General features: G+C 50.9%; 1 protein-coding gene across 1 annotated transcript; it reads right to left on the bottom strand.

Annotated features, from left to right (window-relative positions):
• Positions 1–380: 380 nt before the first annotated feature.
• HPS4 (HPS4 biogenesis of lysosomal organelles complex 3 subunit 2) lies at positions 381–25885 on the bottom strand. Its single transcript, XM_082852667.1, has 14 exons — positions 25836–25885; positions 23838–24358; positions 21423–21513; positions 19252–19395; positions 14509–14616; positions 13936–14052; positions 12397–12491; positions 11747–11819; positions 9829–9865; positions 8840–8936; positions 7286–8204; positions 2832–2964; positions 2270–2378; positions 381–661 (listed from the first exon to the last, which is right to left on the bottom strand). Exons 2-14 carry the CDS (start codon positions 23876–23878, stop codon positions 490–492), a joined length of 2136 nt encoding a protein of 711 aa, XP_082708793.1. The 5' UTR covers positions 23879–24358; positions 25836–25885; the 3' UTR covers positions 381–489.
• Between the last annotated feature and the right edge of the window lie 6 nt (positions 25886–25891).

The raw sequence follows: 25891 nt of genomic DNA, 5'->3' as shown, positions 1-25891 counted from the left end.
CTGACAAATCTGCCTCCTGGCTGGGCACTCACACCTCAGACCGGCCCCCTGGAGACAGGGCTGGACAGATACTCTAGACAGGGCCAACCAGGTTCTAGAAAAGAGGCCAACCTGGGATTTTGTGGTCCTAGTTAAGGCTGGGGTGGAACAGCAGCAAGAAATGTCAGGCGCCCGGGGCTCAGTGTGACGGGGGGGCTCACTGGCCCTGTGCCCCTTGGGTGTAAGGACCAAGGCACCCAGTCTGGCCGCAGTGCTGCCCACATCATCAAGTTCTTTACCATGTGCTCTAGGTCTGCTGACCCGGAGAGCTACCTCCTCCAACGCCAATCTGCAGAAGGGGCAACAAACACTTAAATATCATTACATTCCTAAAAACAAGGGACTATTCCAAGGAAAACAAAATAGTGGGACTTTTCCATTTAACAAGGCAGAGCTTCCTTTGCTGGGATTCGATGTGAGAGTCATCTGCTGAGGTCACGAACCCACTGTTCAAAGTAAGTTCACCCCGTGCTTCAGCAGCTTCTGCTTGGCTTTGCCCGGGAGGCTGAAGGCGCTGTCCTGCGGACTCGGGAAGCCGGAGCTCCGCCCCGCCGGCGCCAGCTGCTGGAAATAGGTTTCCTGGACAGGGCTGCAGCAGGCGTACACAGCCGTGGAGGCATTCCTGTTGGAGGAAGAAAGGAGACCACAGTCCGACGCTGCCTGTGAGCGTTCAGAGCCTGGAGACCCGCAGAGGCGCTGTCAGTGACCCGGCAGGACGAGTCATGGACCAGTCACTACGGCCATGGAGAGGGGGCACCTTGGCCTGCAGGTAACGAGCACGGATCCGGAGTCACACAGACCTCGGTGCTCATCCCACCCCTGCGACTTCCTGGCTGTGTGCCCTTGGCTCAGCTGCTCCAGCCTTCTCGTCAGTGAAATGAATATGACAACAGTAAGTTCCCTCACTGAGACTTTATAGAGAGTGAGTAGGCATATATACACATTGCTTAGCCCATGGTGCGCGGTTAAGAAATGGAGCCTGTTTGTTCTGTTTCTATTATTCAAATGAGCTACGTATCCCAACGCTAAAACCCTCTCAGCTCCAAGGAAGATGAAATACTACAGGGCCACAAGGTGGGTGATGGATCTAGGTTGCCAGCGTGGGGCAGCTGTGACTTAAAGCCAGAGGAGACACATTTATTACGGAAAGATATACAGAAATACTGGCTGGAGATGGCGCTGGGCAGCAGAAGTGTCCGCATTCCTGTGTGGCCGGTGACAGGCAGTAGAACCTGGTCAGCACCAGAGCCGAGCCCAGAGCCCACACACCTCCTTCTCAGCCACACTGTCCCCGGAACTGGAAACGTGTGCGGCCGGGGCATGTGCTTAGAGCTGAGACACCTAGGCTCAAATCCTGACTCAGCCTCTGAGTAAGAATGCGACCCTGGGGCGAGTCGTTCATTCTGTTTGTGCTTCAATTTCAAAAGAATGCGCTGGACCAAATCATTCCAAGGACTTAACTGAATGATACACACAGAGCAGGCACCCCCCCTTCTGACCCTCTAACTTGCCTTCTTTTCTGCTACCGGTTTCATAAGAGAAGCTTGCAGAGAGAAAAAGTAGAAATTCAGTTGGTTAAAGATTGTAAATGACAATAATAATAATAATCTAGATGTGCTGGCACAGCAGCGCTCAGGACATGCAACAAGGTGAAAAGAAGAAACTTGTAAATCAGCACATTAGTATGCTCCAGTTTTCTAGAAGAAAGACCATTAAATAATCAAAAATTCTAATCGTCTATCTTTTATATGCAAAAAATAAAAACGAAAACCAACGAAACCTGGAGTAATGTACACCAAACTATCAACTGTGGGTGTCTCTGGGCCATATTGCCAGCGAGGGGAGGGCAGCATTTGACTTGGGAGACTTGGTCATGAGCACGTGGGGCTTGTTAAGTTAGAAGATGGAAGACAGCACTTCAGCATCGTTTATGGCAGAGACCGAGGCCCCTCCTCCCTCCCCAGTGACGGATGGAAGCACTGAGGTGGTGAGGGCCTTAGGTCTCCTCCCTGCTGTACCCCAGTGTGTAAATCAGTCCGAACCCCAGGATGGGACCCAGCAAATACATGACATGGGAAGCGTGGGGGCAGATGACAGCAGCCACCGGAGCAGATCAAAGAAAGCCCTGACTGGTTCCTGGACTGTCCTTCATTTGGTTATGAATGAGGCTCTGCCGGGACCGGGAAGGCGGCTCCTGGCGCAGGGCTGTCAGTGAGCTGGGGACGCTCACCTGACGGTTACTTCGTACAGCGAGGGCAGCCGGGCGAAGTCGGAATGCATCAGGCTGACGGCCTGGAGGAAGCGGCGGTCCTGGGCTGTAGCCACCTGTGGCAGGTTGCCTTCCAGAAGAGGACACAGAAGTCGTGAGTGGCAGACCGCCCCCCTCCAGCAACATCCCCCAAACCCAGAACCATAAACTGGGACAGGGTGAGGCCCCGGCCTGGGGTACAGGTGCCCAGGGGCAGCGGGACAGAGGCCGGGGTGCTGGGCCCTCCAGCTGCGCCCCGCCACGGAGCACACGCCGCCCCCGATGGTGGGCAACACCGGTCTCTGCACACGAAGGTCCGAATCAGGAGGCCACCTCATCACAGACATTTGAACGTGTGTGTGCTTCTCTCAAAATGTTGGAGAAACGGCCAAAATAAGATAAACGAGAAAAGAAGTGTTTGCCAAGAGAATTTAAACCCCGTGGGAGCTGGGCTCCAGGTGAGAAAGCAGCATCCTGAGTGCAGGGCACTCACCCGGTGCGCTGGGCCCGGTTCCCACTCCCACCCACCGGAGGCGCCCCTTACCCGCCAGCACGTTCTGGATGCGGTCGTAGTGCGCGAAGCCATAGGTTCTGGCCGCGGGGGCCGCCTGGTCCTGGGGCAGCGTCTCGTTCAGGTGCACCTCCAGCCCATTGAGGGACGCCAGGCTGCCGTGGTACTGCGGGGCAGGGAGGGGACAGGCCGCCACTGAGCAAGCCACCCAGGGGATATCTGCGTGGCTGCCTGACTTAGCAAGAAGGACTCTGACCAGTGCTTTGACCTGCTGTTAGAGAAGTCCTGACTTCTGCCCTTATGTCCTAATGCATTTCAAACTTGTAGAAAAATCAGAAAATAGGGGGGAGCAGAAAAATAAAAGAAAAAAAAAAAGCAAGGAAAACTGGCCCAGAATCTCACCGTCCAGGCAGAGCCACTGGTGGCGCCCTGGTGCATCTCCTATGACCAGGGCTGGCGTTTGTGCCCCGCTCCTCCCCCACCCCGTGCTTCTTGACTGTCTGCAGGGAGGCCACCTCCCTCCCATGTACCTAGAATGGCACCAGCCACTGTTCTCGAAGGCCTGAGAAGTGTGGGTGAAATGGTTTTCTGTGCTCTCTGGCTCAGAGGAGGAACCCAGCTGAGGAAGGCTGTCTGGGAGGTGAGGCCCAAACACCTGTATTTTAAAACACCTCCCAGGGGATGTCACCTGCAGGTGCAGCTGGGAACGCTGGACTGTCCCATTTTGTACGATTTGTTGTTTATAAACTAAAGATGGAGTCAGACCATAAATAACGACTGATGCTAGTTCTGTGACCTAAAGATACAGCATGAACTTCGTCCTTCATCCGTGAACTATTTTCCCGCAACGTCATTTTCGAACGGCTGAACTCCATCTTGGGCCCCGCCAAGTACGTCCGTCACGTCCAGATGGACTCAGCCTGAAACAGGGCCTCCTGGGGCTGCCCCGGGCTGCTAAAGCCACAAGGAGGCCGCGGGCCCTGGGCAGCAGCTGGCGCCCAGGTGAAGGACCTCCTGGCCCAGCCTCTTCCCGACTAGATGACCCGGGGCAAGTTACTGGCTTTTCTGCGCCTCGCTTTTTTTCATCTGCGAAATAGGGATACTACAGGGCTGCTGAGTGGCTGAGGTCAAATAGCATCTATCCATTCTGTCCGCTCTGAAGTGCTGGGAGCGAAGGCATTTTCTTAAAGTCAAGAATATGAAAACTGTCGTTATTAAAGAAGTGGGACCTCTTCCATGAGCACTCGTCCCTGGACTAATACGACTTGTCTGTGGGTTGACTTATTTCACAACAGCTGTGTAAAAAAATAAGCTCACATAAAAGGACCAGAGATGTAAAGAGAATGTTCTGAGGTGAATGTCATGAAACTCAAGTGTGATTTTGGGGAGTGTCCTGGACTTAAATTAGCGTTTCTATCCCATGTCGTAGAAATGGTACTTAAAGGCATTAGGTTTGGCAACAGGGTTTACGTGACACCCTCATCTCTGCGTCCCCAGGGCCCAGCAGCGAGCCTGGCTCCCAGGAGGTGCCAGTCAACAGCCACTGGGTGACTGGACAGCGGGTGTGACCGACACCAGGCACCGTCCACCACGAGCTGTGCGGGCTGAGTCGAGGGTCCATAGTAACGGAACAGGAGGACAAGCACACTGTCCCCTGCTCGGATCCCTGGATCAGCCTCACCAACGCAATTGACAGAGGCAGATGAGGCTGTGTGTGTGTGTGTGTGTGTGTGTGTGTGTGTACAGGATTTACCACGAAGTCACACCACAGCCGCGCTGAAAGTTTCTGGATCTCAGGAATCTGCAACAGTCATCCCTCCATCCCCAGCGGGTGCCCAGGGAAAGGGAAAACGGGGACAGAATGAGCCATGCCAAACCTTGAGCTTTCTCTGTAGGCACCGAACCACTTCTGGAATCTTCTGCCTAACTTGTCCCCAGGATAAAATCACTTAACCATCAACGCAGTTAAATCACAAGATGCTATACCAGATGACACGTGGGCAATTTTCTACTGGTAAGCAAGTGCTTTCATATATACGAGGGGTCAGCAAACCACGGCCCGTGGACCAAATCCAGCCTACTGACACTGTTTTAGATAGCCTGAGAGCTGAGAATGGTTTTTATATTTTTGTATGGTTAGGGGAAAAAACCTCAAAAGAATAATATTGTTATGTGAAAATTATATCAAGCTTCAATTTTTGTGTCCATAAACAATGTACTGGAACACAGCCACGCCGTTTATTTACATATTGTTTATGGTTGTTTTTGTACTACAACAGCAGATTCGAAGAGCTGTACAGAGCCGAAAACACCTGCTATGTGTTCCTTTACATTAAAGTTTGCCGACCCAAGACACACTACCACATACGAGAGCCTCACAGCAGCGCTAGGAGACACGGAGCCGGGGCTGTTCCTGGATCCTCCGCCTTCTAGTCCACAGCACAGCAAGGGGCTCAATGTCAGTGTGTCCCCAAACACGCAGAAGAAACGATGCAGGAACTCACATTACTCAGAAGCACCAGTTTCACGGGAGAAGGGTGCTTTTTTGTATTTTATGCTAACACACTATACCCAGGCTTTGTCTACTGTACCCATAGCTCCGTGTCCTACTGTAATGATGAATAATTGAGGGTCAGTGAGAGGCTTATCTTGGGTTTTGAGCAGGAAGCTATCAGCGGCTCTCTGCTGCCCCCTGGCGTGAGCCTACTCTGCTCCTCTGAACCAGTGGCTTGGCTTTTTCTGGACAGCTAGCAGCAGAGGGTCTGGAGGGAAATCAGGTCGACTGTTTTGTGTGCAGAACCGGGACAAAAAGGTAATGAAAGCTCTCTGCTGATTATAAAATAGACGGCCTTTGGGTCTGATCAACCGACTCCACTCACAAACCAGCAAGCTGATCAAAGTTCGTTAACGCCCTACTCTTCTTAGAAAAGACTAGTTTTCTTTTTCCATAAAATTGCGTTCTCTTTCCTGCCCAACACCAAACCCTACTTTCCATGAAAGCCCAGCGAGGTCGTTGCCCTGACAACAAGGATGGGCTGTGACAGACCAAGTCCCATGTCCGAGTATGAAGGGGCACAGAAGGCAGGGACTTTACTCCTTCACCTTCCCACCTACCATGCCAAAGTCAGATCTGCGGGGGACAGAGGGTTGAGGGTGGGAGACAAGAAACAGGCAGGAATCCTGGACCCCACCATGTGCATTAGGTCTTGATCTCAAAGAGGCGGTTTTCTTAAGGGCAAAATGGGAGCTACCGTGCCTGCCCCCAGAGCTAGCTGTTCCAAGGCTTGGCTAAAGTGGCAGATGTAAAGTATTTACATACAGCAAATGCAGAATATATCTTAATTTACCTTCTTCTCCCAGAGCAGCCTGCACTATTTCTTCTTTTACTTTTTTGGGGGGAAAGTAAAAAAAGAGGGGTGGTATCCACTGTACTGCATGCCAACACCGGGCCTGCAAAATGCCGCATCTAAGCTCAGTGCTAAGCAGGACAGACCATGAAACCAAGGCATCGGCCGGGAGATGGATGCACAGAACTGCAGCCCTGGATCCCTGAGCTGCTATAAGGAGGAGGAGGTGGAGATGTCGCTCAGAGCCTTGGGGAAGGAGGTGGAAGGAAGCCGCCACTCGGGGAGGGTGCTGCAGGGCCTGTGGAAAGGGGAGAGGAGCCAGGCAAGTGCGAGAGGCGCAGGCTCTGTCTCCAGGCTCCGCGCGGAGGACCCGCCGCCCTCCTCCACTGCGTTCCAGGGGACCTGCTCATGTACGGAGGGCCACGGGCCTGCCTGCTAATACGATGGGCTTAGAATAATATAGATTTAAGAACAGAAACAAGGCAAGCCCCAGGACACCGTTCACCCTGCAGCAATTTTAACCTGCTGTTTTTATCGCTGCCGTTGCCCGGCCAACTAAAGCAAGGCTGTTACTATGGCAACTGGATCCAGCGTGGGCCCAGGCCCCAGAGAAGGTCAGCTTACCACTCGAAGTGGGGAAGGGGCTGCAAGGGTTTGAGAGGAGCCTTCTGGATCCAGTTAGCATTTCAGACGTCCTGGGCCTTCTAGGAAGGAGCTCCAGATGGACGGAAAGTCAGGGCTGGCGGAAAACTCCCAATCCAGGCGGTGACACGCACAGACTCCGGCCACACAGAGCCTAGAGCTGCCGGGCTAGGGAGTGAGGCCGTGTGTGGTCACGGCCTGCATGGCTGCCCTGCACCCCACACTGCTGATGACGAACCAGAGGCGCTGAGAAAATGGAAGAAGCTGGAAGGGGCAACACTTGTGGATGCCTTTGCACTTGGCTCTGTGCTCAGCCCTGGACGCTCACTCACCCACCCCCCCACAAACAGCCGAGGAGGTGGGCACCACCGGCACCCCACTGTGTGGACAAGGACGTTTGGCACGAGGTCACACAGCTGCTGGCCGAGCGCCCCTGCCTGTCCCCACTCCGAGGAGGTGGGGGCGGGCTGCCAGGGGCCAGGGGGTCTGCACACTCACCACGTCCTCGACGGCCGCGCCATCTCCCAGCAGCGGCTCCTCGGCCAGCAGCAGCAGCGCCAGGCCTCTGACGCGGTGAGTGTAGAGGTTCATCCGCACGAGCCGCGCGAGGGACACGGGGGTCGCCCTGGATCCGGTTCTGTCTGCGGAGGGGCCGTCGCCTGGGGGGTCTGCCGAGCCCGAGGCGCGTTCCGGGCTGGAGGCTGAGCGGCCCTCAGGAACCCCATCGCCGTGCTGCCCCTCGCCTTGTTCCCCCACGGGCAGCTCAGACCCCGTCTGCCTCGAATCCAAGCAAGGCGACGGCAACGGCCCGCTTGTCGGGCTGAGGAGGTGGTCCCTGGGGACGGGGGCTTGGCTGCTGTTGCCAGGGAGGTCTCCGGGCCGTTCTAGGGCTCCATTCTGGGTGAGCATCTCAGCAGTGGAGGGAGGGAGGGCGCCTTCCACGGCTGTGCCCACAGCCACAGGCAGGGCCTCGGGTGGCTGGCTTCCGGGGTTGCCAGAGTCACTGACAGATGCCCTGCAGCCAGGAGGCCCGCCGTTGGAGGCAGAATAACCCAAGGATGCTCCCGCGTCCTGAGCTTCTGGAACGTGGATTTCAGACAAGTCCAGTTCCTCTTCCCCCCTGGACAAACCGGTTTCCTTCACCAGGGAGAGGCCGAGCCCAGGCCCCCGGCCCCCGGCGGCGTGGTGCGGTATTGGGGGCTTGATGCTTTTCAGATCACAGTCTGACCAGTGTCCGTTCTCCCCCCTGCCATTTGGCCGGGTGACGTCAGGAGATGTGGGCTCAGGGCTGGTCGCTGAGATCCGAGCCGTGGATTCCACGTGTCTGGGGGCGTTTTCTTTCAGGGCAGATGTGTTCAAACCCTTTGGAGGGCGCTGGGCTGGGAGCTCCGGGAGTCTGGCTGGAGATGCCAGAGTGCTGGCGAACAAGGCGGGCATGAGGAAGGGCAGGCGACTGAGCGTGGGCAAGGGCCCTGCCCTGGGGGAGACTAAAGCAGTGCTTCCCTAAAAAGCATGGGCATTGGTGACAAGTGGGTGCTGAGGCCACAGAGCCTAAGAGGTCATGGTCAAAGCACAGGAGGAAACCTAGAGCAACACCTAGCCCTAGCCCTCGGGGCTTCACACAGTGACACTGGGATCACCTACAGGAAACGGCAGAGCCCACTGAATCAGGGCCACCCACGTTTGGAGGCCGACTGTGAGTCAGGCCCTATACTGGGTGCTACACACATACTATTCCCAACTTTCGCAAGGAACCCGTGAAGTAGACATTACTGGGTCCATTTTACAGTTGAAAAAACTGAGGCTCAGGCAGGGAATGGACTTGCTCAAGGTCACACAGCTGATAAGCAGCAGATCTGGGATTTGAAACCTCCGCTTATCTCACTCTGGCAGATACCTCTGATCTCTATGCTGAAGCTCCAGATGCCCCTGCCAAGGCAGAGCACGGAGAAGACGGAATCGGTTATCAGATGCCAGGGGCTCACCGGGATAAATCCTTGGGAGGGAGTGCCCAACGCATGGGTTAGGAGGAACCCCTGTGAGCTCCCTTACCTGGTCGTGGGCTCCCGGGGGAACTCACGGAGACTGACAGCTTCCTCTTCGGTCAGGAAAACAGGCACAATCTGGACATTTGGAGGGAGTGCTGCTCCTAGAATTGCAAAGCGGTGTGGCCAGGGCCCTCCCCTGGGCCAGAGAAGACAGAGGGGCAGGGACTGTTCTTGGGGTGACGCATCCAACCCACAGGCGGGCTCAGAGAGCAGCTCTGGGCTACGTTCCTCAACCCAGAACAAAAGCCACAAAACTGCAGCTACAACGTCAGCCATCAGCAGGGAAAAGCCCATGTGGGCAACTCTGCACCCAGGGTGACGTTTGGTGGAAGAAAGTTTAGTGGCACTTAAAAAAAAAGACAGAAGCTGGGCTTCCCTGGTGGCGCAGTGGTTGAGAGTCCGCCTGCCGATGCAGGGGACACGGGTTCGTGCCCCAGTCCGGGAAGATGCCACATGCCGCGGAGCGGCTGGGCCCGTGAGCCATGGCCGCTGAGCCTGCGCGTCCGGAGCCTGTGCTCCGCAACGGGAGAGGCCACAACAGTGAGAGGCCCGCATACCGGAAAAAAAAAAAAAAAGACAGAAGCTGGACAAAAGCACTTCCACCTGACCAAACGGGTCTGCCCTGACTTATGATGCAAAATGAAACAAATCCCCCTCTTGGGGGCACCTGCACTGCTGCAAAAGGTCTTCCTGGCAGGGGCCGCCGATAGCACCCGTTCCTAATCGTGACCTTCTGGGACTCGTCTGAGTAGTCTCATAACGGGGAGTTAAGGAGGATCTGAAAACGGGGATTTCAGAGGTGTGCCTAAAATCACGAGCTTTACAACTGGGATTTTGATGGGTAACTTTGTCCTTGAAGCTCTATATATTTTTCCTAATCTCACGAGCTGATGGAATTACCATGTAGGACTACTCGGCCTTTCACGTGACTTGGATGGGGCCAGGCAGCTTGAAGACCATTCCCAAGATGTAACAAGGCACCTGATTGCTTACCGTGTTCCTGCAGGGCATCCCCTCCTAGAGGTTTTCTCTGAAAATAAACACACAGAGAAGTTGGTGCTGGGCACCGCGTTCTCCCCCCAACCTAACCATCAGGACCGCGCGGTGCCATCTGTTCATGAAATGTAGCCAGGCCCAGGATGCTGGTCCCAGCCGCATGCCAACAGCAAAGCAGATGGAACAGAAGCTCCCCCAAGCTGCCTGCCCCCCGCCGTGGCTGGGGTCAGCCAAGAGCCGGGCCCACGCTGGCTGGGGCGGCCACACCACCCCGGCTCACACCAGGCTTCCTCCCGTTCTGATTTCTCAGTTTCTCCTCTCTGGGAGTAACAGCAAGCATTCATTCATGTTACCTCTCAGACCTCCAGGGAAGTTATCTCCTGGAATAAAGCCACATCTACCACAGCCCTGGCCTAGAGCTCACACAGATCCCATTATAACAAAAGTGTGAAGGGCCTGTGACCCTCACAAGGGAAGGATTCAACCTAAACTAGATGTGAGGTCAGATCTCTTGTTCTGATTTACAATCAAGGTGAGAAACCCAGGAATCTCCTCAAAAGAGCTTTCCAGCCATCTCCACCTAAAGGTTCCAAAAGGACCCACCAAAACAAAACAAAAACTGCTCTTCTCACCAAAATGACTTTCACTCCTAAGAAGTGTTGTGGCTTTCTTTTTTTCTTTACCATAAACTAACTCTAGACAAAAATTCTTTTCCAAAATATCACATATAATTCCCTCACCCGCAAGCTAATCCTGTTAACATTGGGCACATTTTCCTTTAAGTCTATGCATTTTTTTAATACTCTGAGGCCACATTACGTAAAACTTTTTTTTCTGCTTGAAAGAGTGACACACAATTTCTGTCATTAAAGCATCTTTGGCCATTTTCAACGGCTGACCAAAATTTTATGAAGTTTACAGTGGTGCAGGAGAATTCATCATTTCTGAAAATAGTGAATATTTTCGGCTTTGCGGCCATACAGTCTCTGTCCAACTGCTCAACCTGCAGATGTGGCTCAAAAGCAGGCCAAGAAAATTCTGTCAGTAGGCGACTGGCCCACAGCCCATGGTCTGCCAGCTCCTACCGTAGACATTTAAGTTATATCTGATTTTTCACTTTCGTAAATCCTGTTGCGATAAATTTTGAGTATAAACCTTCTTCAGCAGTCAGATGATTTCCTTAGTATTGATTCGTAGTGCTGAGCAATGAGGAAAAAGGAAAGGGCATCCTCAAGCCTCTCATTATCAAATAGTTTACCAGGAAGGCTGTCCTAACGACCCCTGCATCACGGTGGGAAGGAGCCGGCTAGAGCCACACACGTGTTTTAAATGTCTACTGATTTAATAAGTGTAAGAAGCTAGCCTGATGACACATTTAAAACCAGAGTCTCGCACAGTAAGAATCAACTAGTAAAACAAAAGAAAAAGGAACTCAAAGGAAATATGCCAGATGCTAGCAGTGATTTTCTCTGTGCAGTCCAGTTGTGGGCAGTTTTATTTCCCATGAGCACATATGACTTTTCCTTCATTATAAAAACAGTTAAGTAAATATAAGAAGGAAGTATTTTTAAAGTTTCTGTTGTCCTAAGCCATCTTTTACAGTCTCTCTCTCTCTCTCTGAAAAATCCAACATCTCTTTGACATAAAGCCCATCCTTGAGGGAAGTCAAATTCTCATAGCTCCACTTGGATCGAAGAAAAACCAACCAAGTCTACCACGCAGAAGACAACATTTTCTTTCGGCTTTGCCAGTGACCTCACTCGAAGGAAACCACACGGATGGACCTGGGGTCCTGAGAAGGACAAGGCAGCGGCAGCTGCCCCCGTCCATCTAGCACTGGGGCTCAGCCTTGCCCGGTATAAAGACAGACTCGCCACATGAAGCGTCCCAGCCAGCGGGGTGGGCTTTGCGATACCTGGTCCCGACGTGCAGCTCGATGAAGCAGAACCTTGGCTGTCACAGAGGGTGGGAGCTGGGTGCTAACGATCCTGGGGGGTCAGACACAGGAACAAGGACACCATGAGAAGAAACACACTCAGGACTCTGAATTGGAAACATTCCTGACACCCTGTGGTGGCGAGGATCTCGGGGACACAGCTGGTGGGAGTTTCAACTGGGAGAGCCCCCGTGGAGGGCTCTTGGGTGCTCAAGCTCACTAAGAGGCCCTCCAGCTGTGTGAAGAGCTGCAGTGAGACCTCAGAGGCCAACTGGAGATGGACCCAGCCAGGAGGCTGCAGGAGCCTGAGCTGAAGCTATGGCCAGCACACCAGGGCCCTGGGCAGCAGGGGAAGGTGCTGTGGGACTCCTCCATGCCCTATCTGAGAATTTCACGGATCTCTTCAAAGCTGCCTTTTATATTCCCAACTCTTTTCTGGACACAACAGTTTGCAATTTCCCAGCTCTGCCCAAAGACAGGCAGGGACCCTATATCAAATCTAAACTACCCGCTAGTTGCCCAACAAGACCACCAGGAACTGGCCACACACAGAGCTCCCCGCCCCCGATCGGGGTGGTCAGTTCTGCAGCATGGGCAGGGCTGGAGGGGCAGGACCCGGCATTACTCACAGCCCCTTATAGAGGATGCAGCCGGCTAGAACGTGGGGCGAGCGCTGGCAGGTCTGCAGAATGAGGGCCGCCTTCAGCAACAGCAGGGGCTCCACCTGTGCCGGGCAAGAAGCAAGCCACGAAGTCAACACGCTTACCATCAGCAAAGGAGGAACAGGAAGGGGGCGCTGGAGAGCAGATGGACAGCTCAGAGCCCAAGCCTGGAGGGAAAGTGTGCCGCACAGTGACAGCTGTGTCACGCCTCTGACACCCAGAACGGCTGCCACCACAAATGCCAAATTCTGGGGACAAGGAGGCCTCTCTGGAAGGTAGAGCAGATATGGCATATGGCTCTTCACGGGCGACAGTGCAGATGGCCAAGGAGACCCTGACGATCAACGCTGAGACCAGAAGGCAGCAGGAGAGGAGAACCTACCTCTCAAATTCAGGTCATGGTGTCGGTGAACCCACCCACCCGTCCTCCACCGTCGCCCTGAAGCCCAGGCACCCCTGTGACGCAGCTGGCTTGATGTCTGACCAGATCCCGTAACTCTGTTGCGTAACAGAAAATGATAACATCATGGCCTTTCACTCAGGAGTATATGCCTCAGTCCACGGTCCTTGTAAAAAGTCCCGAAAAAGACCAGAAAAGGATCTGAGCCTGGTCAAGAAAGGCCAGCAATAACCAAAAGCCTCTTCCTGCTTCCTGCCGGGCAGCGGTTAGAACCCAGTGCCAAGGAGCCAGGCATGCAGTTCATTCTTTCACGCCCTCAAGACGCCCAGGCCCAGCCAGCCAGTCTGGAAAGCTCTGGGCCAACTCCAAGAAGCCCTCCAAACAGGAGCGGGAAACCTGTCCCTGTTTCTAGCAGCATCCCAGTGCCACATCCCTGTTAAAGGGACACAGTCAGCGACAGCAGCGAGAGCCAGCCCACACTTAGTGGAAGGCTCCCGTCCTCCGAGATGCTCAGGGCACGGGCCAGCGGTTCTCGAGGGGCAGTGCCTCGCACCTCCCTTTGGCTACCTGACCGTGAGGATGTGATGCTCAGCCAGATCAAGGCCACTGAGCAAGGGGCAGTGCAGGCGGCCGGGCCAGCCACACAGGTGGCCTCCTGTCACCGCGTGCCAGCGGCAACAGCGACAGCTCAGGGACAGAACACCTCCCAGCCCCGCAGTCCCAGATGTGGCAACCCTGGTTTTAAAATGTCAGCCCTGGGCCTTTTTGGATGTCGAGAATAATTAAATCACATAATGGTACTATTGAGAAGGGGACCTTCAGATCACTGAGTTCAACACTCCTGGGCATTAGCAAAACAGTAACACCCTTTACTGAGTATCTGCTTCCTGTCATTTACGTACTGTCCCATCTCATCATCAGAACAGCTCTGGGAGGCAAGTCTTATGCTGTGGCCATTTTACGGGCCAAGCCTCGTGAGGGCTGCATGGAATCTGAGCACAGGTCTTAACAACTACGCGCACTGAGATACACCTCGTTCAAGGGGGAAAACGTGTCCAGAAGCCCTATTCCTATCCATGCAACGAGCAGGGGGCTGAGCCTGTTACTTTCGTTCGGTCCAGGTTCCAGAGGGAGTTGAATATCTTATGCAGGTCACCGGTGTTTCTCAGGATCTGGTCAATGAAGGTGTCCCATTCCCCGCTCAGTTCTTCCCGAGAGCAGCTCTGAAACAGAACAGCTGGAGGTCAACACCCAAGATTCCAAGAGACACACTCTTCGGCAAGGACTCCAACCACCAACAAAATTGTTCCTGCACGAAAAACTGGCCAGAAGGGAGGGCCTGTTCTGAACTTCCCATCCAGGCGAGGCCTCACCTCATGCCCCTGATAACCTGCCCCCCACAGACCAGGGCCCCTCGGGGCGGGGAGTGGGGGGAGGGCGTGACCAGGCCCTGCTCTTCCCAGCCATCCTAGGAAGGAGGGAACAGGCATAAACATTTGGGTGAACGGGACTCAGGCCACCGGGGAAGAAAGGCATCTGAGAGGGGCTCCAAGGGCCCATGACCTTGTCGCTGACACGATGTGTTTCTGTCAAGTGTACCAGACCCCTGGGTGAACACTGTGTTCTGCCGATATCGATTTTGCTAAGGAGGTTCCACTTAAGACTCCTCAACACCATACCTTGTAGGCCAGAGAAACAGGCCCGTTGTAAAAATTAAAGAAGCCGATGAGCTGATCCAGAAGCTGCTTGCAGCTGACATCAGGGAGCTCAACAGCACAGCCCAGCACCTGTAAAGGAGGACGGGCATCTTCCTTTTCTCTGAGGCCAAGCTCAGAATCCTGGCATCCAGGGCTCACTAAAGCTGGACTCCACTGGCCCATCAAAATCCATCTTCTGCTGTGTGACCCCACACCCTCCACCAGCCTCGCTGGTCTCCACAGGAAACAAATACTTTTTGTACCTACTCATGTTGCCCAAGCTGAAATCCCCCCGCCTCCCATTCTTGTTCATTTGCCTGGGACTCCCCCCTGCCTTCCCCCCGACCCCGTGCCCCCCCCCCCCACAGATGCCAGCCCCCGCAGGATGCCTGTTTTCATCACTCCAGACAATGCCGACCTGTTTCCTGATCCCTTGTATTGTTAGCACTGTTATTTGGACACTGGCTGTTTCATTTGGGTTTCACAGCAAACACTGGACCCAGACCGTTTCATGAATGGCCGTCCCGTCTCTCCAGCTGGATGGAGTGCTTCCAGAACAGGGACCGACTGCATTATCGCTCCAGCCACAAAAGATCAACACTTGCTCAGTTAGGAAATAATCTGGGCCTATGTTTAAAGAGCCTGAAAAACCTTCGTATTCTTTGACTCAGTAATCCTTCCTGTAGGAGTCTTTCCTAAGGGACTCATCAGAAACTTAAACAAAGCAACCGTGAAATAAAACAAATAAACAAACAAACAAAAATGCTCTCTGAATGTAAGCCCCACCGATGCAAGGATCTGCATTTTGTTCACTGATGTAATCCAAGTGACAACAGTCTGGCACCCAGTAGGTGCTTATGTCTCCCCTAATTAATCTATAGAGGGAATGAAATCCTAATAATCCCACCAGCTTTTCTTTAGAAACTGACAAACTGATTCTACGACAGAAATACAAAGGACCTAAAATATCCAAAGCTGTCTTGGAGAAGAATAAGTTTGAAGGACTTCCACCATCTGATTTTAAGACTTATTATAAAGCTACAGACATCAAGACAGAGTAGTACTTGTATAGAATCTTCAGAAAGATCAATGGGAAAGAATAGTGAGCCCTGAAGTAGAGCCACACACTTAAATGGTCATTTGATCTTCAACAAAGGAGCCACAGGAATCTAATAGGAAAAGGAAAGTTTTCAACAATGGTGCTGCATTAACCGGACACCCATATGGAGAAAAGGACCCTTGACCTCTGCTTCGCACCATACACAAAGCTATATCCAAGGTGGATTACAGACCTAAATTTAAAAGCTAAAACTGTGAAACCTACAAAACCAAAAATTGGAGAATGTCTTCTCCAATGGGGTAGGCAATGGTTTTAGACAGAATACAGAAAGCAATAACCATAAAAGATAACACTGATAAATTAGACTTCCTTAAAACTAGGGCTTCCCTGGCGGTGCAGTGGTTAAGAATCCGCGTGCCAACGCAGGGGACATAGGTTTGAGCCCTGGTCCGGGAAGATCCCACATGCCACAGAGCAACTAAGCCCATGCACCACAACTACTGAGGCTGAGCTCTAGAGCCCATGAGCCACAACTACTGAGCCCACGTGCCACAACTACTGAGCCCACGTGCCACAACTACTGAAGCCCGCCCACCTGGAGCCCACGCTCCACAACGAGAAGCCACCGCAGTGAGAAGCCCGCGCACCGCAACGAAGAGTAGCCCCCCGCTCACCGCAACTAGAGAAAGCCTGCATGCAGCGACGAAGACCCAACGCAGCCAAAAATAAATAAAATAAATTTATTAAAAAAAAAAACTAAACTAAAAACTTCCCATCAAAAGACATTATTAAGAAAGTAGGCACACCACAAACTGGGAGAAGATATTTTTAAAATGTATATCTGACAAAGAACTGGTATCCAGGATGTATGAAGAAACCTACAACTCAAGACAAAAAGAAAACCCAGTTTAAAAAATGGGCAAGAGCTTTGGACAAATACTTTGCGAAGGAAGATATACAAATGGCCATGAAGCACACGAAAAAGCCTTAATATTACTAGTCATTGGGGAAATGCAAATTGAAACCACAATGAGATACCACTTCACATCCAGCAAAATGGCTAAAATTAAACGAACTGACCACATTACTGCTGATGAAGATGTGGCAGTATCTGGAATTCTCATACACTGTTGGTGGGAATGTAAACTGGTACAACCGCTCTGGGCAAAAGTCTGGCAGTTTCTTGTAAAATCAACACACACCTACCCTATGACCCAGCAACTCCATGCCTAGATATTTGCCTATGAGAAATGAAAACATATGTCCACAAAAAGACTTGTATAGGAATGTTTCTAGAGCCTTATTCCTTTTTTAAATTTTATTTTCTTGAAGTACTGTTGATTTACAATGTCGTATTAATTTCTGCTGTACAGCAAAGTGATTCAGTTATACATATATATACATTCTTTTTCAGATTCTTTTCCATTATGGTTTGTCATAGGATATTGAATATAGTTCCCTGTGCTATACAGTAGGACCTTGTTGTTTATCCATTCTCTGTATAATAGTTTGCACCTGTTAATCCCACACTCTCAATCCTTCCCTTCCTCTATCCCCCTCGGCATCTAAAAGTCCGTTCTCTATGTCTGTGAGTCTGTTTCTGTTCATTTGTGTCATATTTTAGATTCCACATGTAAGTGATATATGGTATTTGTCTTTCTCTTTCTGACTTACTTCACTTTCTGACTTACTTAACTTAGTATGATAATCTCTAGTTCAATCCATGTTGCTGCAGATGGCATTATTTCATTCTTTTATGGCTGAGTAGTATTCCATTGTACATATGTACCACACCTTCTTTATCCATTCATCTGTCGATGGGCATATAGGTTGTTTCCACGTCTTGGTTATTGTAAATAGTGCTGCTGTGAACACAGGGGTGCGTGTATCTTTTTGAATTAGAGTTTTGTCCAGATATATGCCCAGGAGTGGGATTGCTGGGTCATATGATAATTCTATTTTTAGTTTTTTAAGGAACCTCCATACTGTTCTCCATAGTGGCTGCACCAACTTGCATTCCCACCAACAATGTAGGAGGGTTCCCTTTTCTCCACACCCTCTCCAGCACTTATTATTGGTAGACTTTTTTTTAAAAATTAATTAATTTATTTTTTGGCTGCGTTGGGTCTTCATTGCTGCGTGTGGGCTTTCTCTAGTTGCGGCGAGCAGGGGCTACTCTTCCTTGCAGTGCATGGGCTCCTCATTGTGGTGGCTTCTCTTGTTGCGGAGCATGGTCTCTAGGCTCACAGGCTTCAGTAGTTGTGGCTCGTGGGCTCAGTAGCTGTGGCTCAAGGGCTCGAGAGCACAGGCTTCAGTAGTTGTGGCACACGGGCTCAGTAGCTGTGGCTCAAGGGCTCTAGAGCGCAGGCTCAGTAGTTGTGGTGCACAGGCTTAGTTGCTCTGTGGCATGTGGGATCTTCCCCGACCAGGGCTCGAACCTGTGTCCCCTGCATTGGCAGGCAGATTCTTAACCACTGCGCCACCAAAAAAGTCCCATTGTTGGTAGACTTTTTGATGATGGCCATTCTCACTGGTGTGAGGTAGTACCTCATTGTAGTTTTGATTTGTATTTCTCTAGAGCCTAATTCTTTTTTTAAAAAAAATATTTATTTATTTACTTATTTATTTATTTGGCTGCACCAGGTCTTAGTTGCGGCATGCGGGATCTTTGCTGTGGCGTATGGGATCTAGTTCCTTGACCAGGGATTGACCCCGGACCCCCTGCTTTGGGAGCAGGGAGTCTTAACTGCTGGACAACCAGGGAAGTCCCTCTAGAGCCTTATTCTTAAGTGCCCCAAACTGGACACAGTTCATGTGTCCACAAAAAGAATGAATAAGTAGACTGTGATACATTCAGACTATGGAATACTGCTCAGCAATAAATAGGAATGAACCGCCGGTACATGCAACAATGTGGATGAATCCCACAAGTGTTAAAATAGAGGACAAAGGGATGAATATATAAATGTGTGATAAAGCAACTATAATGAAGTGTTCTGTAGAATCTAGGAGGTATGTGAGTAGTCACTGTAAAATTCTCTCAACTGTTCAGTATGTTAGAAAATTTTCATAACAAACTGTTGCAAATAATACCTACGAAGGTGAAGATACTTCCTTACACTTAAGCATCCCATCCCCTCAGGAATAAATTTGAAATAAGAGGAGGCATGAGACAACAGTACTTTAGAGTCTATAGTACTACTAGCTGTAAATTGTTCTTTTTTTTTTCTTAATGGTTCTTTGAAACCTAACATATATGCACCAGTGTCTTCGAGTTTCTGGCTCCCTTCCCCAGTAAGCGTGGAGAGTATAGAGAGTAGAAACAAGAAAAGATGGAGATTAAAAACTCAATTTGCATCACAGAGCAAAGAGAATTTCCAGAGGATGACCAAAAGAGAGGAGAAAGCAGGCGTGTGCAATGCAGGATGTGTTAGCAGTGTTTTGGAGAGAGCACTCAGTTCTGATGGGCACCTGCAGAAAGTGACACGAGAATCGCAGATGACCGGGGGTCGGGGGCAGCACACGCGGGGAGAGGAGGAGGTTCTAGGCTCAAGATCCATGGCAAGCATTATTTCTAAACCCTAGCATCGCAATACTTCTCACAAAGACAAAAGACTCTTGGTAGAGGCTACCCTGCAGGCACTGGTTCAGCCTGGTAAACTTACCCAAAGGTAATCGCTGTCAACCTTTATGGCGAACTTAAGTTTCCGCAGACGGACGATGGTGGGAGGAGAGCCGGAAATGTCAGAAATGCAGTGGACAACCCCGGCGATCTGTCCACAGAGCAGCTCCTGTTGGTCAAGCAGGGTCTAGGGAAAAGAGCCAATTCCAGACATTACGTTGAAGTTCTCGAAATCCTGTGTCATTCCTTAGAGCAGGGGTTGGCTAACTATAGCCTGAGGCCAGATCGACTCTGCTGCCTGTTTTTATATAATCCGAGAACTAATGATGGTTTTTACATTTTTTTAAGGGTTGTCAAAATAACAACAAAGAAGAATACGTGATAGAGACCTTACACGGCTTGCAGAGACCAAAACATTCCCACATTGGCCCTTTTGAGACAAAGTTTGCTGAACCCTGCCTGAATTGTCACAAAACACCCACAGTGAATGCATAAGAACTACTTTTTGTTCCTAGGATTATAGGCCTGTGGGTAGAAGAGTGAGCCTTTATCCCCATTCAAATCCCCTGCAGAGTGGCCAGAGCAGCCTAGACTAATCCCCACTCTCCAAGTCAAGTGTGATCACATGAGTGAATACACAGGCCTCCTAATCGATCTTCACGTTAACTAAACTGTGGGGCAGACAGACATCATGTGATGCAACGGAAAACGGAGAACTCTTGACTAAAAGAGCTGAACCTGAACCAAATCGAGGCTCTAGATCTTACTACTAGTTTAAAGGAAATGCACTGGGTAGAAAGCATTAAATGATACCATCGTGAGGAAGTAATCAGCCCAATGCAGAGTGGGGGACGTGCTGACATTCTACTGCATAAGAGACCTGGTTTCTTCAATAATTCAGTGGCACAGGGGGAAAAAAGGATGGGGGGAGGGGGGAGGAGTGTTATATGATAAAAGGGACTTGAAACACAAAATAACCGAATGGGGTATGTGGACCTTGCTAGGATGCTGATTAGGAGAGGGAGGGAGGGAGGGAGGGAGAGAGAGGCAGGGGGGAGGAAGGAAGGACTAAGTAACATCTAAGATAATAAAGGCAAAATTTGAATACAGACTGTATCAGATGATATTATTGTTACTAATTATTGTAAATTTTGCTGCATGGGATGTTAACAAAATACACCCTTTTCAGTTAGAGATGTTACTTGATACTGGTGAGATGACACCATGTCTAGGATTTGCTTCAAAATACTTCAGGAATGGACTTCCCTGGTGGCGCAGTGCTTAAAAATCCGCCTGCCAATGCAGGGGACACGGGTTTGAGCCCTGGTTTAGGAAGATCTCACACGCTGCGGAGCAACTAAGCCCGTGCGCCACAACTACTGAGCCTGTGCTCTAAAGCCTGCGAGCCACAACTACTGAGCCAGCCTGCCACAGCTACTGAAGCCCCCGCGCCTAGAGCCCGTGCTCTGCAAAGAGAAGCCACTGCAATGAGAAGCCCATGCACCGCAAAGAGTGGCCCCCACTCACCGCAACTAGAGAAAACCCACGCACAGCAACGAAGACCCAATGCAGCCAAAAATAAATAAATACGTTTATTTTAAAAAAATACTCCAGGAAAAAAAGAGTGGGGAGGAGTTAGGATAGCTCATATCACATTGGTCAAGTGTTGATTATTGTTGAAGCTGATGATGGGCACGTGAGGGCCGATGATTCTCTCCTCTTTACTTTGGTATATGTTTGGAGAAAAGTTTTTTTTTTTTTTTTTTTTTTTGGTACGTGGGCCTCTCACTGTTGTGGCCTCTCCTGTTGCGGAGCACAGGCTCCGGACACGCATGGCTCATGGGCCCAGCCGCTCCACGGCATGTGGGATCTTCCCGGACCGGGGCACGAACCCGTGTCCCCTGCATCGGCAGGCGGACTCTCAACCACTGTGCCACCAGGGAAGCCCTGGAGAAAAGTTTTTAATCCAGCGGGGCAGACAGAAAATCATGACGGTAACAGAGAGCTAGAGAAGGCGGAAGTACTGGGCTGCCTGGGCACTTCAACACCAGAACAGCAACAAATAATACGACTAAGAATAAGATAGTAGAAGTGGCGAATGCCTGGACTACGCAGAGAAAACTGTCCACATGTAACCCTCCCCAGACCTTTGGAAAAGTCACCACTTTGAGGCAGTGGGATCCCCACCAAACAAGAAAATGCTGTGCGGCTTACCTGAGGGGGAAAAAAGTAACAGATGCCAGCTCTGGTTGGATCTCCTTCTCCCTTCACCTTGGAGCCATCATAAAGGAAAAAATAATTCCACCTGTCAAGAGAACAGAAGGGAGCTGTGTTTCCTTCCATCTGGTGAGCAGGGCCTTGTAAAACACAGCTTCCTTTTGCCCAGCCGGAGAGGGGCTCATGATTCGGCATTTAAAAAGCCCTCTGGTGGCCCCAGAGGAGAAGGGACCCAAGAGCTACAAAGAGATAAAACCATTTCATAAGTGCAGCCAAGTCAAACTAAAAATACGCCTCTATCCAGCCGTCAGACCATCTGCCCCAAAAGACAGAAGAGCAGCTAAGGAAAGACAGGGCACCCACAATGATGCCTCTTATTTGAGAAACTGAACCTTAACTCTATAACCATGTGGTTTGGTCAACTGTCTTTTAAGGCTCTGATAATGAAGTAAGTTAGGGATGTCTTAGTTGTCTTCATAACTGCTGGGCACGAGGTCTCTGGAAATTGCCCTTCTACCAGGAATTCATTTAACACACATTTGCTGAGGGCCTGCGGTGTGCGCTGCATGTGCCAGCCTCGGGGGCCATCGCGAGGAAAGGGAAACAGGAAACATGCAGTTTGCCCTCAGGGCAGCGAGTCTATGACGGGAGAAGCGGGGACATCTGAGAGCTCAGAGAGGCATCACATCCCTCCTTTAACACAATCCCTCATCAAACTTCTGATTCCCTCCCTGCAGAGGAAGCTCTCTCCTCAATACCCATAACCCTCTGCTCCTCCCTAAAGACTCGGGGTCTCCTCTCTGGTGTAACTACAATTACTTCTTTAAGACCGCAAAGCAGACTACCCAGGCTGGACCTGGGTTTTAACCTCTCAGTCTCCGAAAGCACACCCATCAGGCCAGAGCAGTGACTACTCTGTCACCTGCACTCTTCTCCCCTGATCTGCGCCCTCCCCGGCTCCCACCTTATCTTCCTATGACAAGCACTAACTCTGTTTCTAGCACAATCCACTTTCCCGAGTTCTAGGTCGCAACGTGCAGCTGGCTGCAGGGCCCGGACAGATCAAAGAGCCTCAAAAAATGTTTCAAACCCAGCTTGGAAACCCCACTGCCAGGTGGTGAGCATACTGTAATGTATAGAAATAGCAAATCACTATGTTGGGCACAGTGTTATAGGTCAATTATACTTGAAACAAACTCATAGAAAAAGAGTTCAGATTTGCAGTCATCAGAGGCAGGAGGTGGGGGGGAGGGGGATTGGGTAAAGGTAGTCAGGGCTTCCCTGGTGGCGCAGTGGTTGAGAGTCCGCCTGCCGATGCAGGGGACACGGGTTTGTGCCCCGGTCCGGGAAGATCCCACATGCCGCGGAGCGGCTGGGCCCGTGAGCCATGGCTGCTGGGCCTGTGCGTCCGGAGCCTGTGCTCCGCAACGGGAGAGGCCACAGCAGTGAGAGGCCCGCGTACCGCACACACACACACAAAAAAAAGTAGTCAAAAGGTACAATCTTCCAGTTACAAAATAAATAAGTACTAGGGATGTAATGTACAACATGATAAATGTAATTAACAATGTGTATGTTATATATGAAAGTTTTTAAGAGTAAATCCTGAGTTCTCATTACAAGGAAAACATTTTTTTTTCCTTTTATATCTATATGAGATGATAGATGTTCACTAAACTTGTGGTGATCTTTTCATGATTATGTGTGTTACAGTGCTGTATGTCAACTATATGTCACTAAAACTGGAAGCTAGATAGATGAATATTTGAATGAATGAATGAAACCCCACTGCTGGGCCCCATTCTACTGTTTCCTTATGTTCCCTGGGTGAAAGTGACCCCACTCTTACAGGCACACAAAAGAAAACCTGAGTGTCGTTTTGAACTGCACACATATAATCAGTCATAAATCCTGCTCATTCTATTGAAACCATGCCTCTCACTTTCCTCTCCTTCATAAATGTTTGCTGAACCAAATTAAGACACGCTTAACCCATTTGCAGTTGAGAAGGGAACTGAGTTTCAGGCAGACATTGTGTAATACCCTTGAAGAGCCAGTCTGGCCAAACCTCTTCTCGTGGTGTAATTCTGCACCGCCACAGCTTCTTGTCTCTCAAAAGTGAAGACTTCAGTGCCCACGGTATTATCAAGGCCGGCTGCAGGATCCAGCCGTGGCTCTCTTTTCTACCTTCTACCAGCAATGCTGGATTCGTCAAACCCTGCAAGAGGCTCGTGTGGTTACAGTACATCAGCTTTGGAGAGAAATGGCCCTTGATTTGCTGCTCTGAGGAAAATGGTATTTTTTTTTTTTTCTTAATAAAATCAAGACAGTCTGGCTGGGGACTCTCAGTTCACCCAAAACATCCGTGCAGCAGCCTGCAGGAACTAACCCCCTGCAGGCCCTGCTACTCACCAGGAGGCTGACTTGGTCTCCGTCGAGGTGGAGGTGGCCATTTACTCTTCGGTGGCCCTCATTCTCTTTATTTGGGTTTTCTTTTCCAGTCTGGCTTCTTTCTCCCCAGCAGTGACGGTTCCTCCGCTGAATCCGGATGTGGGACGTTTAGGTGTTTTCAGTCTCCAACAGTCACTTGTCTAGTTTTCATTCAGCATGAAAATGCTTCTTCCCTTCCTTCCAGGCCCTTCGGTCCCATCAATACCTCCAGCCTCTCAGAGCTCTGGGGCAAAAATCAATAAAGCAAGAGAATTCTACCAGAAAGTCAAATCCACCAATCTGGTTCCGTGAGCATCGTTTCCCTGGCCCTCTGCAGAACGACCCCTTCAAAGAACGACCCCTTTGCCAGGGAAGCCTGACAGGGCAGATGCATGCTGAAGGCGGTGCTCTGAAGCGATGTCTAGCTTGTCGGGTTCAAAGCCATTCTGAAGGTTTCTTTAAAAAGTTTTGAAGCTTTCCCTTCAAACATCAGTCCCTTGACCCTAAAATAAACACAAGGAATAGATTATTTCAGAATCCCATGAGTGAGCATGTGACCCAGCAGGGTTAAGCAAATGGTATGCTTCAAAAGAGTTTTCCAGAAAGCTGAAAAGTGTGTTTCAAAATCCAAAAGTGAGGGGAGCAAAACTTCAGAGTAAGTCCCATAGTTAACGTGAAGAGATATATCACACAGAAGATAGAATTAAATAACCGGTGTGAAAAAGCTCTGGGTGTCAAGGACAGCTATACAAATAAGGCGGTTGGTGTAGTAATAATGGAACTCAAATTAAGGAACTGTCACCTTGACAGCCCAAAATTAATCTTCACATGTAGAATCCCAGAGCTGGGCAAGTTTCCAAAAGTCAAAAAGAGAATTTAACAAGTGGCTTTCAAACTCCCACAAGAGGAAAGAGAACTCAGAGTATCAAGAAATTTCAGGCTCAGAAGGGACGCTGGCATCACACACTCTAATCCTTACTCTCCTTCAAAAACTACCTGGACTGGCTCTTGCTTACTCCCTCCAGAGACAGGCAGTTCTCAGTGTTCAATTTATCCTTCCACCAAGCTGAAACGGGCCTCGCAGTAACCTCCACACACTCTCCAGGAAAACAAAACAAGGCTCATCCTTCCACAAGTCAACCCTTTGGTCACTTCAAAACTGTATCCCTGCTGTCGCTTTCTCCAAGCTTAATGTCCCCAGCGACATGGTTTCGAAAGCTTGCTCACCATCTGCCATCCTCCTGGGAACACAAGAGAGTTTTTTTAAGCTCCTCTGGTAGAGGGAAGTCCCTAGGGAGGACACCACCGAATCTTTGATGGCCTGTAAAACCTCTGTCTTTTCTCAGCTCTGGATATCCTGGGGTGGGCCTCCCTAGGGTCATATTCATATTCGGGTGCCTGTGGAGGCGGCATCTAAGCCCGTGGAACCAAGGACTGCAATCTGAAACCCCCATCCCTTGTTCCCATAGGACTGGGCCCTACACTGCCAAGGTCCACTCTCTTATCTCTGAAAGGTCCAGAAGAAGCCGCTAATGGTCCGTCGGGGACAGGGCAAGTGTTGGGATGTGGCCAGAGAAGGCTCTGGCCTGGGAAGTGGCAGTAACGATCGGGGGAGTCGAGACGTGGCCGGCAAAGGCCTGTGGGTGGTGGTGATGGTGTAGGAAGTGGCCTCAGTGTGTCAGCAGAGCGGGAAAAGGGGCGCTAATGAAAGCGATCGGTAACCGCCGGCAGCAGTGGGAAGTGTCTGGCCTCAGCTCCAGGGGGCTGGGACTGGTGGGCAAAGGTGCGGGGATCAATCGGGGCCGGGTCACAGCGCGGAGGGGCCGCCAAAAGGCGCTCTCGGCCGGGGTCCCGCCCTTTGGTGTCCCCGCGCCCCCGGGCGCCGCCCACCCGCCGGAGTAGCCAGGCAGCCCGGGGATACGGGATCAAGGCTCGGGACTCGGGACCCGGAGGTCCCAGCGACTCCCGCCCGATACCTACGCGCGCGGCGGAGAGGCCCCAGGGTCACGCGCCACCTGCGCTTACCGCCCCCTAAA

Source organism: Leucopleurus acutus (genome assembly GCF_964270905.1).
Source record: "Leucopleurus acutus genome assembly, chromosome: 13".
Classification (NCBI taxonomy): Eukaryota; Metazoa; Chordata; class Mammalia; order Artiodactyla; family Delphinidae; genus Leucopleurus; species Leucopleurus acutus.
This window is presented reverse-complemented; position numbering and strand designations above follow the sequence as displayed.